At 46.2% G+C, this 16,847-nt stretch overlaps 1 protein-coding gene across 1 annotated transcript in view; it reads right to left on the reverse strand.

Annotated features, from left to right (window-relative positions):
- The window catches only part of LOC106585097 (semaphorin-4C), a 50,485-nt gene that overhangs the window by 7,660 nt on the left and 25,978 nt on the right, over positions 1-16,847 (reverse strand). The window contains exons 2-11 of the mRNA XM_014170926.2: positions 14,797-15,000; positions 8,647-8,801; positions 7,640-7,702; positions 5,065-5,163; positions 3,206-3,302; positions 2,968-3,087; positions 2,100-2,251; positions 1,395-1,570; positions 884-1,028; positions 411-624 (exon numbers count right to left, since the gene is read on the reverse strand). Coding sequence (XP_014026401.1) covers positions 411-624; positions 884-1,028; positions 1,395-1,570; positions 2,100-2,251; positions 2,968-3,087; positions 3,206-3,302; positions 5,065-5,163; positions 7,640-7,702; positions 8,647-8,801; positions 14,797-14,899 — 1,324 coding nt within the window. The 5' untranslated portion in view covers positions 14,900-15,000. The remainder of the gene's footprint in view (positions 1-410; positions 625-883; positions 1,029-1,394; positions 1,571-2,099; positions 2,252-2,967; positions 3,088-3,205; positions 3,303-5,064; positions 5,164-7,639; positions 7,703-8,646; positions 8,802-14,796; positions 15,001-16,847) is intronic.

Consider the following 16,847-nt stretch of genomic DNA (forward strand, 5'->3'; position numbering starts at 1 on the left):
CACGTAGCTGGAGTCGTCGTGCTCGCTGACGTAAGACAATCTTATGGAAGTAGGATGAAGTTGTCCTGAATCCACCTGAACACTGATCTCAGGCAAACTGTGGGTCTTGAGGGTTTTCTTAGGAGGGTTGGGGGTTAAAGTAAACTGATCCTACATCTGTGGTTAAGGGCATCTTTAGTGGGCATATGGGTTAATCTGGGACCTGTCTTGGTCCTATACTGTTATGTTGCGTATGGGAAGTTCTTACACAGTACACTGATCTCAGTCAGTATTGTGTTTCCTCCATTGTGGTTAAGCTTAGGAACGGTGGTAAGGTCACAAATATATTCGGAATCTTGCGGCAACTTCAAACTCGACCATCTTCGGTGGGTAGATTCTTAGCCCACGCTGTATGCCCTGTCAGTAGCTACCTGTGCCTAAGAAGAGCATGTTGTATGCCCGCGTGTCCAGGGCGCTGACCCGGTCCACTGCCAGGCGGGTGAAGTTGATGCCCTTGGTGAGCAGTAGGGGGCGAGCCTGAGCCTTCTCCTCCATCAGAGGGTGCTTCTTGGCAAAGTTGAGGGTGGCGTCTGGCAGCTGAAGAGAGCTGTTGTAGCCCTTCTCCCTATGCCAGCTCGTAATACACTGCGCCGTGAAGAAGAAAGGAGAGAAGAGACAGAGAGGAGAGAACAGAGAGAAGTGAGAGAGAGAGTGAGCGAGAGAGAGAGAGAGAGAGAGAGAGAGAGAGAGAGAGAGGGAGAAACAAGGAACATTGTTAGTTGCGGGACAGGCTGGCATTGCTTGTTGGCTCTGATCCCTCTCCAGACTCTCCCTGTCCAAGTCCCTCTATTCCTCCGCCTCTCCCTCCCTCCCTCCCTCCATCCACCCTCCCTCCATCACTCACCGCTCCAGGCCGTGGGCTGGGGACAGTGCCAGTGTATCGCCCCCATCTCTGCGACGCGTCTCTATACTCCTTATAAGGGCCATCAAACACCTTCTTCACCTCCCCTATCTGGTACTGACACACCGCTGACACATCCACATCACCCCTGGGACAGGAGAGAACAACAAAACCACGGGCTTAAGGTTATTAACTAGATGGGTTGCTTCTGTAGTCATTGTTTACATTGTCTGTTTGTATGAGAAATAGAATGATGGTTGTGCTCTACTAGGAGATAATAACAGAATTCAAAAAGGTCCATACACAGAGGAGACACGTTAGCTGACTAAAGGCCGTTAAAACTGTAATTGTGGGCATAAGATCATATTTTCAAAAGAATTGGAAAAGTTTAGATAGTGTAGGCTAAGAAGTCACACCAACCCAGTGTTAGTAAAAGTGCTAAGTTAAGTTGGAGAGAGAGAGCCTATTCTCTTTGGCGCGTCGGACCCCCTGGCGGTGTGTGATTGTGACTCACCACTGGGCGTGGAAGATGCCATAGAAGGTGGTGGTGCGCCAGTCGGTGCCTGGCAGGGTGAAGACTGCCCGCAGGTTGTTGAAGGTGACGTGTCGCTCGGGGAGAGAACACACCAGCCTGGCCTTCTGGAAGGTGGTCCACTTCTTCTGCAGGGTCCTGGTGCCCCCCAGATCACCCTGAGAGGAGAGACACACAAGAGTCAGTCAGGGGACAGGAGTCAGGAGAGGTGGCATAATGCCAGTGTGGAGGGGAAAATCAGTTCACTTGCATTATAATTTGCTGATGGCTTTTGATACCATTTTCGGATGGAATTGGGTGAGAAGAGTGGTCTGATAGACTTGGGAGGGGACAGAGGAAAGGTTAGGAGAGGTAGTCTAGGGGCAAAGGGTTTATCCTTTGACCTCACCAGGAGAAACAACAGGCTGTATGATGCAATGGTAGTGGATGGCAAACTCTGAGCTCATAACTCGCAACGTCTTCTGATAACTATTGACACCTAATGAGGATAGAACCGGGCGAGAAGAGTGACTGGAAAGAAAGAGTGAAAAGAGGGTTGGAAGTGTTTGACTCTCAGTGTAAAAAGTCAGTGAGCAGAGTAGGATTGAGTGGTGTGCTTGTGTGTGTGTTCCGGGGGCAGTGTGTGTGTGTGTGTGTGTGTGTGTGTGTGTGTGTGTGTGTGTGTAGCCATATATGCGTGTAGCCTACCTTGCAGACGCGGGCCACCCTGGCCACATTGAGCTCCGTGTCACAGTCCAGCTCTACAGCTCTCTCGCTGAAGAAGAAGTAGATCTTGTCATCGTCCCCCTCCTTACTGCCACTGCTCTCCCTCACCAGGGCCGAGCCCACAAAGTCAGGTTCTGATGGGACAACACACACGCACACACACGATATATGAACACGCACGTGTGACTGCACAGTCACACACATGTGCACACACACTGCCACCGGAACACACACACAAGCAGACCACTCAATCCTACTCTGCTCACTGACTTTTTACACTGAGACTCAAACACTTGCAACCCTGTCACATGCGCTGCTATTTAACCCTCTAACCTCGTCTCAATTTTATACCCTCTCACTATCCCTCATCTCTCTCACCCCTCTTCCCTCACGTCCACTTCTCTAACCTCATCTCTCCACCTCTCACCCCTCCACCAGACTCTTTCACACTCTCTCTAGCCTGCTTTTTCCATCTCACCGCTTCTCTGCTCCTATTAGCTAGCCTCTAACCCAGTCCTTATCTTATCTCCTATGTCTATCCTTTATCCCTTTCTTTTTCCATCTAACCCCTCTTCCTCTCCACTTTTCCTCTCCTAACTTCCTCCATCTCCCCCTTTCTCCCATCCCCCTCTCTCCATCACTTCTCTCTCTCTATCTCTCTCTCTCAATTCAATTGCATTATTGGCATGGGAAACTCTCTCTCTCCTCTCTCTCTCTCTCGCTCTCTCTCTCCCAATTAAATTGCATTATTGGCATGGGAAACTCTCTCTCCTCTCTCTCTCTCGCTCTCTCCCAATTCAATTGCATTATTGGCATGGGAAACTCTCTCTCCTCTCTCTCCCTCTCTCACCGTTGAGCCAGGCCGGCAGGTATTCACTCTTCATGCTGTAGTGTTGCTGTCCCAGGTTCCTCAGGATCACAGGCTCAGTACCCAGGAAGTTGTTCAGTGTGGCTGAATACAGCTCCTTGTCTGAGCGACACAGAGACAGGCAGGATCGGCACAATTAGAGAACAGTTACACATAGAATATAATAGAACAGAATAAATAGAATAAAACAGAATAGAATAAAACAGAATAGATGACCTACCCACTATAAGGCCTGTGTGGCCCTTGGCTGGGTCGTAGGGACACTTGCCCTTCCCATCCTCAAGGGAGCCAGGGTTGAGACTAAAGTGGTCTGCATTCTGTGGAGATACAGAGGTGGTCAGTGGTCTGTGTCGACTAACACAGCTCCGGGCTCTGTCTGTCCGTGACAACATTTGTAACAGGAGCCACAGTCCTCGCTCCCTGCATCCACCACACTGTCTTATCATATCACCGTTACAAACGCATGTAGAGCCAGATACCACGGCCTCGTTGGCATTGAATACTCTTTCCGTTGACACAGAGGATTCAGCCTTAGGGAGGATGTGGTGTGGAGGCGTGGAGATAGAATATACGAGACATGACACCATGTCAGTGGTGCTGCTAGCTGTGAAGCCACCACAAGGACAGCTCAACTCTAATACAACTCTAATACAACTCTAATACAACCCTAATACAACCCTAATACAACTCTAATACAACTCTAATGCAACTCTAATACAACTCTAATACAACTCTAATACAACCCTAATACAACTCTAATACAACTCTAATACAACTCTAATGCAACTCTAATACAATTCTAATACAACTCTAATACAACTCTAATACAACCCTAATACAACTCTAATACAACTCTAATACAACTCTAATACAACTCTAATACAACTCTAATACAACCCTAATACAACTCTAATACAACCCTAATACAACCCTAATACAACCCTAATGCAACTCTAATGCAACTCTAATACAACCCTAATACAACTCTAATACAACCCTAATACAACTCTAATACAACCCTAATACAACTCTAATACAACCCTAATACAACCCTAATACAACTCTAATACAACTCTAATACAACTCTAATACAACTCTAATACAATTCTAATACAACTCTAATGCAACCCTAATACAACTCTAATACAACTCTAATACAACCCTAATACAACTCTAATACAACCCTAATACAACTCTAATACAACCCTAATACAACTCTAATACAACTCTAATACAACCCTAATACAACTCTAATACAACCCTAATACAACTCTAATACAACTTTAATACAACTTTAATACAACCCTAATACAGCTCTAATACAACCCTAATACAACCCTAATACAACTCTAATACAACTCTAATACAACCCTAATACAATTCTAATACAACTTTAATACAACTCTAATACAACCCTAATACAGCTCTAATACAACCCTAATACAACCCTAATACAACTCTAATACAACCCTAATACAACTCTAATACAACCCTAATACAACCCTAATACAATTCTAATACAACTTTAATACAACTTTAATACAACCCTAATACAGCTCTAATACAACCCTAATACAACCCTAATACAACTCTAATACAACCCTAATACAACTCTAATACAACCCTAATACAACCCTAATACAATTCTAATACAACTTTAATACAACTTTAATACAACCCTAATACAGCTCTAATACAACCCTAATACAACCCTAATACAACTCTAATACAACCCTAATACAACTCTAATACAACCCTAATACAACCCTAATACAACTCTAACACAACCCTAATACAGCTCTAATACAACCCTAATACAACCCTAATACAACTCTAATACAACTCTAATACAACTCTAATACAACCCTAATACAACCCTAATACAACTCTAACACAACTCTAATACAACTCTAATACAATTCTAATACAACTCCAATACAACCCTAATACAACCCTAATACAACTGTAATACAACTGTAATACAACCCTTTTCCCCCTATAGTAAACTACTTTTGACAAGTAGACCACTAAGTAGGGAACAGGCTGCCATTTGGGAATCATTCATTGAAAGCCACTCACGATGTAGGTGCACTTGGGCTGGAAGGCGTAGGTTCCACAGGTGTAGAGGTGGGTGTGGTTGTAGCTCTGCAGGAAGCGGATGTAGTTGAAGCACTCCGTCTGTGGGAGGGGGAAAGATGGGGCTGAGACTGAAGGATAATATTCAACCATTTAGAGCAATAACCACCGGCTCACACAATCTAAGGTGGTACTCAGCCTAAGGTGGTACTCAGTCTAAGGTGGTACGCAGTAGAGGTCGACCGATTAATTGGAATGGCCGATTAATTAGGGCCGATTTCAAGTTTTCATAACAATCGTTAATCGGTATTTTTGGCCAACGATTTGCGTTTTTTTTTTTTTTTACACCTTTATTTAACTAGGCAAGTCAGATTAAGAACACATTCTTATTTTCAATGACGGCCTAGGAATGGTGGGTTAACTGCCTTGTTCAGGGGGGATTCAGGGATTCGTTTTTGCAACCTTCTGGTTACTAGTCCAACACTCTAACCACCTGCCTTACATTGCACTCCACAAGGAGCCTGCATGGCAGGCTGACTACTTGTTACGCGAGGGCAGCAAGAAGCCAAGGTAAGTTGCTAGCTAGCATTAAACTTATCTTATAAAAAACTATCAATCTTAACATAATCACTAGTTAACTACACATGGTTGATGATATTACTAGTTTATCTAACGTGTCCTGCGTTGCATATAATCGATGCGGTGTCTGTTAATTTATCATTGAATCACAGCTTACTTCGACAAACGGGTGATGATTTAACAAGCGCATTTGCGAAAAAAGCACTGTCGTTGCATCAATGTACCTAACGATAAACATCAATGCCTTTCTTTAAAATCAATACACAAGTATATATTTTTAAACCTGCATATTTAGTTAATATTGCCTGCTAACATGAAATTGTGTCACTGCTTTTGCGTTCATTGCCTGGCTCGTTGTGAATTAATTTGCCAGAATTTTACGTAATTATGACATACCATTGAAGGTTGTGCAATGTAACAGGAATATTTAGACTTAGGGATGCCACCCATTAGATAAAATACGGACCGGTTCCGTATTTCACTAAAATAAAAAAAATGTTTTGTTTTCGAGATGATAGTTTCCGGATTCGACCATACTAATGACCTAAGGCTCATATTTCTGTGTGTTTATTATATTATAATTAAGTCTATGATTTGATAGAGCAGTCTGACTGAGCGGTGGTAGGCACCAGCAGGCTCATAAGCATTCATTCAAACAGCACTTTCGTGCGTTTTGTCAGCAGCTCTTCGCAATGCATTGCGCTGTTTATGACTTCAAGCCTGTCAACTCCCAAGATTAGGCTGGTGTAACCGATGTGAAATGGCTAGCTAGTTAGTGGGTGCGTGCTAATAGCGTTTCAAACGTCACTTGGAATAGTCACTTGGAATAGTTGTTCCCCTTGGTCTACATGGGTAACACTGCTTCGAGGGTGGCTGTTGTCGATGTGTTCCTGGTTCGAGCCCAGGTAGGAGCGAGGAGAGGGACGGAAGCTATACTGTTACACTGGCAATACTAAAGTGCCTATAAGAACATCCAATAGTCAAAGGTATATGAAATACAAATCTTATAGAGAGAAATAGTCCTATAATTCCTATAATAACTACAACCTAAAACTTCTTACCTGGGAATATTGAAGACTCATGTTAAAAGGAACCACCAGCTTTCATATGTTCCCATGTTCTGAGCAAGGCACTTAAACGTTAGCTTTCTTACATGGCACATATTGCACTTTTACTTTCTTCTCCAACACTTTGTTTTTACATTATTTAAACCAAATTGAACATGTTTCATTATTTATTTGAGGCTAAATAGATTTTATTGATGTATTATAATAAGTTAAAATAAGTGTTCATTCAGTATTGTTGTAATTGTCATTATTAAAAATAAATAAAATAATTGGCAAAAAAAAAAATTGGCCGATTAATCGGCAGCGGCTTTTTTTGGCCCTCCAATAACCGGTATCGGCGTTGAAAAATCATAATCGGTCGACCTCTAGTACTCAGTCTAAAGGGGTACTCAGTCTAAAGGGGTACTCAGTCTAAGGTGGTACTCAGTTTAAGGTGGTACTCAGTCTAAAGGGGTACTCAGTCTAAGGTGGTACTCAGTCTAAGGTGGTACTCAGTCTAAGGTGGTACTCAGTCTAAAGGGATACTCAGTCTAAAGGGGTACTCAGTCTAAAGGGGTACTCAGTCTAAAGGGGTACTCAGTCTAAAGGGGTACTCAGTCTAAAGGGGTACTCAGTCTAAGGTGGTACTCAGTCTAAGGTGGTACTCAGTCTAAGGTGGTACTCAGTTTAAGGTGGTACTCAGTTTAAGGTGGTACTCAGTCTAAAGGGGTACTCAGTCTAAAGGGGTACTCAGTCTAAAGGGGTACTCAGTCTAAGGTGGTACTCAGTCTAAGGTGGTACTCAGTCTAAGGTGGTACTCAGTCTAAAGGGATACTCAGTCTAAAGGGGTACTCAGTCTAAAGGGGTACTCAGTCTAAAGGGGTACTCAGTCTAAAGGGGTACTCAGTCTACAATGGTACTCAAATGTAAACAGAAACTTTTAGGATATGTACCTGGTTGTTCTTGCCCTTGGTGGCACACTCTCTCTTATTCTCCTTTGGTGCTGGCCAGTCAATCTGAGAGAGAGAGAGAGAGAAATAGAGAGAGAGAGAGAGAGAGCGAGAGATATATATATATATATATATATATATATATATAGATATATATATATAGAGAGAGAGAGAGAGAGAGAGAGAGAGAGCGAGAGAGATATATATATATATATATATATATATAGAGAGAGAGAGAGAGAGAGAGAGAGAGAGAGAGAGAGAGAGAAAGGGAGAGAAAGAGAGAGAGAGAGAATTAGAGGGAGGGATGTGTTTGTGTGAGAGAGAGAGATGAGTGGACGAGACGGCAACAGTAACAGATAGAAAGAGAGTTGGATGAGAGAGAAAGAGAGACAGATAGAGGGAGATGGATTTAGAGACAGCGGGAGGAGAGAGAGACCGATAGAGAGAGATGGGATTTAGAGACAGCAGGAGGAGAGAGAGAGAGAGAGATGGATAACAGAATGAGAAGGCAGATGTTGAGATAGGTGCAGAGTGAAGACAGTGGGGCAGGTGGCATCCAGTGGCCCGATCATCCCTTTACACTTGGTAGACAGAGCAGCAGCGAACAGGTGGGCTGCGTATTACTGGGCTGCTCACAACACAGAACTGTTGCATGTTCATCGTCAGTCACACAGTAGTCCAATTCATGCTAATTAGAAAGTTTAATCAGATAACAATCCCCACAGTGCTGGTATATGTCTGAGTGGGATATGAGATGAGAGGGGACAGAGGCATCTTAAGACATTTTATCAAGCCTTTATTGTACGAGGCTAATTACACTGATTAACGTTCCCATAATCATGTAATAGCCTTGTTCCCCTCTCCACCCCTGAACAGACGGCATCGGAATCAGGAAACTTTACTGCCACGCAACAAAGTGAAGGAACGTTGCACAAGAAGCTGTCTGTAGGGTTAAGGTCGCAGCTGTCTTTGGTGCCCGCTGCGCTGAGGTGTGTGTGTGTAGTTACCTGAGGTCGTAGCTGTTTGCTGATGTCGTTAGGGTCCAGGGCGAACAGGGCCTCTCTAGCTCCTACATACAGAACCCTCTCGTGTTCTGCTAGAGTCGCCATGGTGTAGTTCCACACACCTAGAGCCCGGAACCTGGCCATGCTGTCCAGCACCTCTGTAGAGGAACACGCATACATAGACAATACTGTTAGAAACACACACGCGTCTCAGTCGACCTGATGGCAGTGCAGATCAAAGTGTTGCCCATCTTTTTGTCACAAATCAAGCGCCTTTGGAACCACATGGGAGCTCAGCACCTGTGGGAAGGTGAAGACGTTCTGTTTCGTCAAAGTGGCACACACAGAGAGACACAGAGAGACACAGAGAGACACAGAGAAACACAGAGAAACACAGGAAAAGGCCCAAGCACACATACACCCTAACCAACACACACACCAAGCTACACACCCCAACCAACACACACACCCAGCTACACACCCCACCCAACACACACACACACCCAGCCACACATACACCCCACCCAATACACACACCCAGCTACACACCCCACCCAACACACACACCCAGCTACACACCCCAACCAACACACACACCCAGCTACACACCCCACCCAAAACACACACACCCAGCTACACACCCCACCCAAAACACACACACCCAGCTACACACCCCACCCAAAACACACACACCCAGCTACACACCCCACCCAACACACACCCCACCCAACACACACACACACCCAGCTACACACCCCACCCAACACACACACACCCAGCTACACACCCTACCCAACACACACTCCCAGCTACACACCCCACCCAACACACACACCCAGCCACACACACACCCAGCCACACACACACCCCACCCAACACACACACCCTACTCAACACACACACCCTACCCAACACACACACCCCACCAAACACACACACCCAGCCACACATACACCCCACCAAACACACACACACCCAGCCACACACACAATGCAGTAAAAGACAAACACACAGGGAGAAACTGACAGAGCACAAATGCAGTTTAGTTTCCATTATCCACGCCTGTGTTTCCTGTCGTGTCTCTGCGTCTCGCTCTTAGCAAAGGGAAGTCATGTGCGAAACGTCAGGCAAGCCTCAGTAAAGTGATATCATGAATTGAATAATAATATTCCTGTTCCTCTAAAAATAAAACCTGAGATCCTACAGCAGGGGGAAGAGACTTCACTTCTGATTTATGGTGGGCACGTCATGTGACTTCCTTCCTGGCCTAGTTTAAGGGTATAGCAACGAACCAGAACTATAGAGGTGGTGGGGTGCAGGACAGCAAGTCAGAGAGCGAGGGAGGGGTGGGGGTGAGAGAGAGAGAGAAAGAGAGAGAGCATGGAGGTATAGAGAGACAGTATAAGGAGGAGAGGAAACTCGAGGGGACAGACGGTGGGAGAAGGTAATACACGTGGAGCTAGAGTCATTATCTAGAGAGCAGCAGCGTATAAACATTGGAGGGTATTGGCGCGTGTGCTGGATGAGGAAAGACGAGATGAGAAGAGGAGAGAGGAGACGAGACATCCTCAAGGGAGCCCAGAGCACATCTGCTAGGTTCTACACAGACAGAAAATGTCTGGCGTTGACACGTACACACACACACACACTAGAACACACATACTCACGCACATAAACACACACACTTGCACACATGTAAACACACATCGACACGTGTGCTGACGCATAAACGGTTGCGCACTCAAACACACTCGCTCGCATACACACACGCAAACCTTCCTCCCGCCACACCTACTGGCAAACAACCCTCCTGCGTACCTGCATAGTGACAATAATGTTTGTCCACATTCACAGAAAGTTTCTCAGAGCTTGAAGGGGGTTGTTTACAATTATTAGTGGCAGTGTCATTGCTAGTTGTTATGGGAGGCTGCACTTCCCACCTGTCACCACACAGGGGCAGCCCTGAGGCCTGTCTGCGCGGTAGGGGGCCTTAAAGGAAAAATACACTCAAAAATCTTTTGGTTTTAATACAGTGGACGGAGGGGTCTTTGTCTGATTTAGCAGTTGTTATGAACAGACACCAGACATTAAAGTAACAACATAAGAGGACAGACTGTACCAGTAAGGGAAAATATAATGAAAGGGGAAGGAGGAACATGCCACAGAAATGAGCACAAAGAGAAGATCTAATGACTGCAACAGATGAGACACACACGCACGCACACACACACACGCACACACACACGCACACACACACACACACACGCACACACACACGCGCACACGCACACACACACACGCACCCATCTACCCATGCACACACACACACATACACACACACAGACCAAAGGGAAAACTGCAAGCCCATAAAATGTTGGTTGTGGGTGAGGCAGCAGAGGTCTGTGTCTCTCCACAGCTGAACTCTTGAGATGTGCCGAGGTCAGTTTTATGGGTTCTATGGTAACAAGAGCACCAGCGCTCTGTCGCCCTGTGATGTTAAGCTAGCCACTACACTGAAGGAGTTCTATACTCCCATCTCTGTGATGCCCCACTCTAGCTGTGTGTGTGTGTGTGTATCTCTGTGTGTGTGTGTGTTTCGGTGTGTGCGCCGTTTTGGGAGAGCTCAGGGTCAGTCTGGTGGAAGGAGGGAGGGAGGGAGGCCAGAGCGGCGGGCCAGGCGAGGCAGTCCAGGGAGCAGAGAGTAGGGCTCAGTCAAGACTGATTCAAGGCTAGTTTAGATCTCCTCTGATGTGCCTCCGTGTATGCTGCTGCTCCAGCCTCTCCTCTCCTCTCCTCTCTTCTCCTCTCCAGCAAGCTAAGGCTCCTTCTCTTCGTTGAGTGCTTAACTATAAATACTGCCACGGTCTGCGTTACGCTGCTAACCATGGAGGAGCTCACACACTGCACTATAATTAAAGGGCTATTTTAGGACCTTTGAAGCAGCAACACAGACTAAGAAACAAGGAGACATACACACTGTATAGCCCACCGCCCTCTACAAAAGACACACATACACACACACACACACACACACACACATATGCAGGCAACACGCATAGGGACACACGCAAACACACACAGGCACACGCACACCCACACATGCAGGCACACGCACATACACACACACACACACACACAATCCCTCAAGTCAGGTACCCACATGGGGATAAACGTACACACAAACATCAGCATCACGGACACACACACACACACACACACAGCCAGTTGTTGTATCAGGAGACTAGGGAAACTTCAGAGTGGATTGTATTGAATGTCAAGGCATGAGACAGAATGAGAGCAGAGAGAGAGAGAGAGATGGGAAGCACTTGTAATTGCTGTAGATTAGCAAAGGGAGTGGTGAGAGAGGAATGAAGGGAACTGGCAGAGACGGGGGAGGAGGAGTGGGAGGGCAAACATGGAAAGGAAATGTTAAAAGTGGATTAACACAACAACAGGACAAGTGGAGGAGTTGTTGATTTATTCCACAAATGACCTTTCTGAAGAAGAGTGCCACGGTTAAGACTGCCCTACTTCGACCTGGCTAAAGAGAGAGAGAATGGCGCGTGGATGGATTTATGAAAACCATAGCCGTTCTGTGACAGACCCCCTGCTGTTTACTGAACAATATGACTTAAAGCCCCTCTACTCCACTCTAGGTCACATCTGCTCCATACTATTAATCCCATTCAATCAGAGACATAGTGGAAGATGGAGGATGGAGGGATGGAGAGATGGAAGCTGGGGGGTGAGTGACACATGTCAGATAGCGTGTGGATGGATGGATGATTTATCTCTCTCTGTCTGTCCTCCCCCAATCACACAAACACACCCACCACAACTTTATCCATCTATCCCTCAATCCCTCGCAACCACTAATTACTGTAATTGGTGGGTAGAGAGAGAGAGAGAGAGAGAGAGAGAGAGAGAGAGAAAATGAAAAACTCCATCCCCCGTCCCTGTTCTGGATGGATCTCACTTCACATCCTCATTCTATTTCTCTCGTTCAATCAGCACCACTCATTTGCTTTGGTTTTTCCTTTTAAGTTTTAGTCTCATTCTCTGCATCAAAGCATCCTGCTGGCATTTCAAACAAACTGCCCGTCCCTCTTTCTCTCTCTGGCCACAGCTGCTGTGCTTTGTGTGGAGATGGTTTACAGGGCTCTGTCATTGGGGTTGTGCTGGGAAAGGGGAGAGGGGTGTGCCCGGGGTGAGGGGGGACAACCACCCCCCAAACTGCATTTTATCTGCTCCCGACTGGGCCACAGGCGGGGCCGGTGAGTAGCGGGTAGCGGGGCTGTGTCTGTGTCCGCTAAGTGTTTGAAAATAACCAGCCAATGGATACTCCAATCAGGCGTGCCCAAATCAGGGCGCAACGAGGGTGTGTGAGAAATGAGAAAGAGAGGAGAGTGGAAAGAGAGAGCGAATGACAGAGAAGAAGAGAGATGGAAAGATGGCGGAGAGATGGAAAGATGGAGATGGAGAGAGGGAGAGAAGTAGAAGTAGAGAGAGAAGAAGCAGTTAAAAAGTGTTTGTGTTTTTTCCCCTTCGGAACCTAAATGACTTTAAGCCACCCATAATTATAGAGGCGGGGCCTGGGTGGGCAGAGAGAGGGAGTAAACATTATCTCTGCTCCGATCTCTCCCCCCCCCCCACCACCATCACCACCCACCAAACTGCCTGGGAGTACTAAATCCCTCAGACAGCCAGGCTAAGCATTATTCATACACACACTCTGGGCCTCTCTCTCTCTCTCTCTCTCTCTCTCTCGTCACGTTTGCTGACACCAAACTGCATACAAACACACACACACACATTTCTTTAACTATCCTTGTGGGGACCAAACACTTGATTCCCATTCAAAATCCTATTTTCCATAACCCCTAACCCTAAACTTAACCTTAAGCCTAAAATAAAAAATAAAATGTTTTTAGGATAGTAAAACCAACACGCACACACACTCACACCACACACACACACACACACACACACACACACACACACACACACACCGCACACAGAGTTCATGTTTATGTGATCTGCGCGTGCAGAGAGACAGCTCCACGCGACATAAAACACTTTGTAGACGTTCCGCTCCGTGTGTGTATTTGTCTTTTCCGTCTCTTTCTCACTCCGTTGCTCCTCTCGCTACTGTGAAACTATTTCCTGTCCTTTTAAGGCAGTCTGCTCCCTGCTCCTCTCCTTTTGCTCTCTCTTTCTCTCCCTCTCTGCTCTGTCTCTCTTTCTTCAACCCTATTTGTCTCTCACTCTCTTCTATTTAACTTTCTCTGATTCTCTCTCTCTGTCTCTGTCTCTCTGTCTCTCTCTGTCTCTCTGTCTCTGATTCTCTCTCTGTCTCTCTCTCTGTCTCTCTGTCTGTCTCTCTCTGTCTCTGCCTCCGTCTCTCTCTGTCTCTCTCTGTCTCTGTCTAGATGAGATAGTGATTGTGTGAGCGAGCTGCATGGCTGTTTGCATTGCCTGTTGAATGTTTACCGAGTCTGTTTATTGGTGTGGGATGAGCCTGTGGATTGACTAGAGTTGAGTGAGCAGGAGCTGTGTGTCATCGCTAGCCGTGTCTCTCAAGCTGCTATTGACTGCTTGCTCGTTGTTTCTTTTCATTGTATCCCCCGTCCACAACCCTCACCACCAACAATGACGGTTGAGTGTGAGTCAGGGACAGGAAAAGGAGTGTGGGGAAGATGGGAATCGGAAAAGAAGACAGAAAAAAGGGGCTGCTTTTACGTAATAGCAGCCTTGCTAAGTGTAGCTGAAATGTGATCTCTTTGTGAAAATAGTACAGGCTGTTTGGTTCTTAGCAGGGCTGAAAGCAAAGAAAGGAGGGAGGTGTGGGATAAAAAGGAGAAGGAAGAGAAGGAAGTGGAGGGAAAGAAAGGACAGAATAAAGGTGTGAGGTGGTTATGTGGTATATGAGTGACAAAGAGGCAGAAGTACGCTACTTCCTCTTGTGAAATGATATACGGGTTTTTCATTGACCGCTGGACTTAAAACAGACAGTCGACAACAGAAGAACAGGAAACGGAGTGACTGTGAACAGTTAATATAGGCTACATCTGAAATAGCACCCTAATCCCTATTGGCCCTGGTCAACAGGATGCCATTTCAGACGCAGACATGGTATGGCCTGTATCTACTCACCACGGTATCTGACCGTCTTGCGTGGGACCGGGTTCCAGTTGAGACACAACGACTTCTCCCAACCAATCAGAAGAACCAACAGCAGGACCTTAGCCTCACCCATGGCTCCGATAGGACCTGCCTGGTCTCAGCAAGGCCGTTGATTCGCCGGTGGACGGATGAGCGACAGGGGAGATAGACAGCGTGGGCACAGCCTCTGGCAGCCTGACAAAGAAAGATGAAGCAGAATCAGTTAAAAGCGTACAGAACCGACTACCACGATACCTCGTTAGTGTAGCGGCCGTGCGACATGCGCAAACAACTTATCGGAGCTCCGTCAAGCCAATTCAATGACAGCTATTCAAGTGAAATGTAGCGCTATCGAAGTTAATGTGTGTTGGCAGCACGTCAACCAGACTCTGGAAATTAATGTCGAAGCAAGGACAATTCAACACGCAATCTAGTTTATGATAATTCTCCTAAATGAATATGTCACACGTCAGACTTGTTTTGTCTTTGACAGGTGAAGCTACCCGGTAGCCTGTTCAACTAATGGAGGTAAATGATACAAACATCACCGTAGACATGGCTTAAAAAATACACATATAAATGCTACAGGAATAGACTATCAAAGATATCCTGCTTTCCCGCCTGTGGAATCATCATTCCACACCTGCTGGTGTCTATCGGGAAGCCAAATCAACGCTTTGATGCTGTTTACCTATTTGAGAAGAAAGCTGTTGACTTCTAAACATGCATTAAATGTCAAATTGTGTTTACTCTCGGAGATTAAATGAGAAATATCCGTCGGTGCTGTTGCATTTTTATTGCTCAATGTCATGTGAATTTTAAATGTCCGTTTCAACAGGGAGACTTTCTGTCCTGTTTGGCATTTAGGAGACGGGGGTGTGAATTGAGATGCGGAGCCTGTACTGCACGTTCTGAACCCAATCTGACTCCTATTGATTTTTCTTTTTGGAAAGTAAGAGCAGCCGCACTGACAGAAAAAGTCCAAGATCATCGAAATGCGCTCTAAATGAGTAGGCTTAAACGGAGGGCCGGGATAAGAATATTTGATGGCTCACAGCTCACAGCTCTGACTCCAGGTTTTATTAGATCAATGAAGAGGCCTTTGGCTATCGCCTTGAGTGGAGGGAGGGGGGGAGGGGGGAGACGAGGGGAGAGAGAGTGAAGGGGAGATAGAGAGAGAGAAGGAGGGACATGGACAGAAAGGTGTGTTTAGAAACCTGGAGGGCGTCTGAAACCAGTAGCAACAGGCTTCATGTTATCTTCCAAGCTGCTGAGAGTCCTCCAATCCTCAATAATGGCATTCTATCTTCTTTTTCTCTTTCTGCCTAGAGTTAAGGAATGGAGGGAGTGAGCATCCTGGAGGTAGGATTAAGAGGACTAGCCTGTGTAAACATACCGTAGCAGGGGAAGGTGAGGTGAAGAGAGGAGGAAGAGGCGGGGGGGCTTGTGTGTGTGGGGGGGGGGGGGTTGGATTCAGCGGGTCTAACAGGCGGTTAGGCAGGCAGCCAGCCAATCACGTATCCCTCCCGGCTGTATTGAATCACCTTATAATGATTGGTGGAGGGGACTTGTTTTCACTGGGCTGGCTAAGGACGTTCGACAAATGTGAAACGACGTGGCAGACTAATAATATCAGTCAGTGTTCCCGACAAACGCTAGCTAATTAGCCTGACGTTAAGAGAGAAATAAAGTACGTGTTCCGATTATGCTGTTTCGCTTGTGTGTTTGGATTCGGCTAAAGTCCCCCAGGGGAGAAAACACACTGATGTTTCTTCCGATGGGGATGGATGTCGGGAAAGGAGGTTAGGATTAGGAAAGAGGGGGGGGGCCTAGGATAGGAAGTGAGTTGAGCGGAATATCCGTTCTTGAGTGTCGTCCATCTCTCTGTTCAACCTCTGCCCTGCTCATGCCCTCCTGTTTCCTTCCCTCGCTTCCTGTCCATCGCTTCCTCTCTCCTCCCTTCTCATCAACTGATAACGAGCCCTTGTGTCCTTTGAACCCGTGACCTTTCCAGAGGTCACAGGTGTCCAGGCAGAGAGAGT

This window comes from Salmo salar, chromosome ssa24, assembly GCF_905237065.1.
Source record: "Salmo salar chromosome ssa24, Ssal_v3.1, whole genome shotgun sequence".
Taxonomy (NCBI): Eukaryota; Metazoa; Chordata; class Actinopteri; order Salmoniformes; family Salmonidae; genus Salmo; species Salmo salar.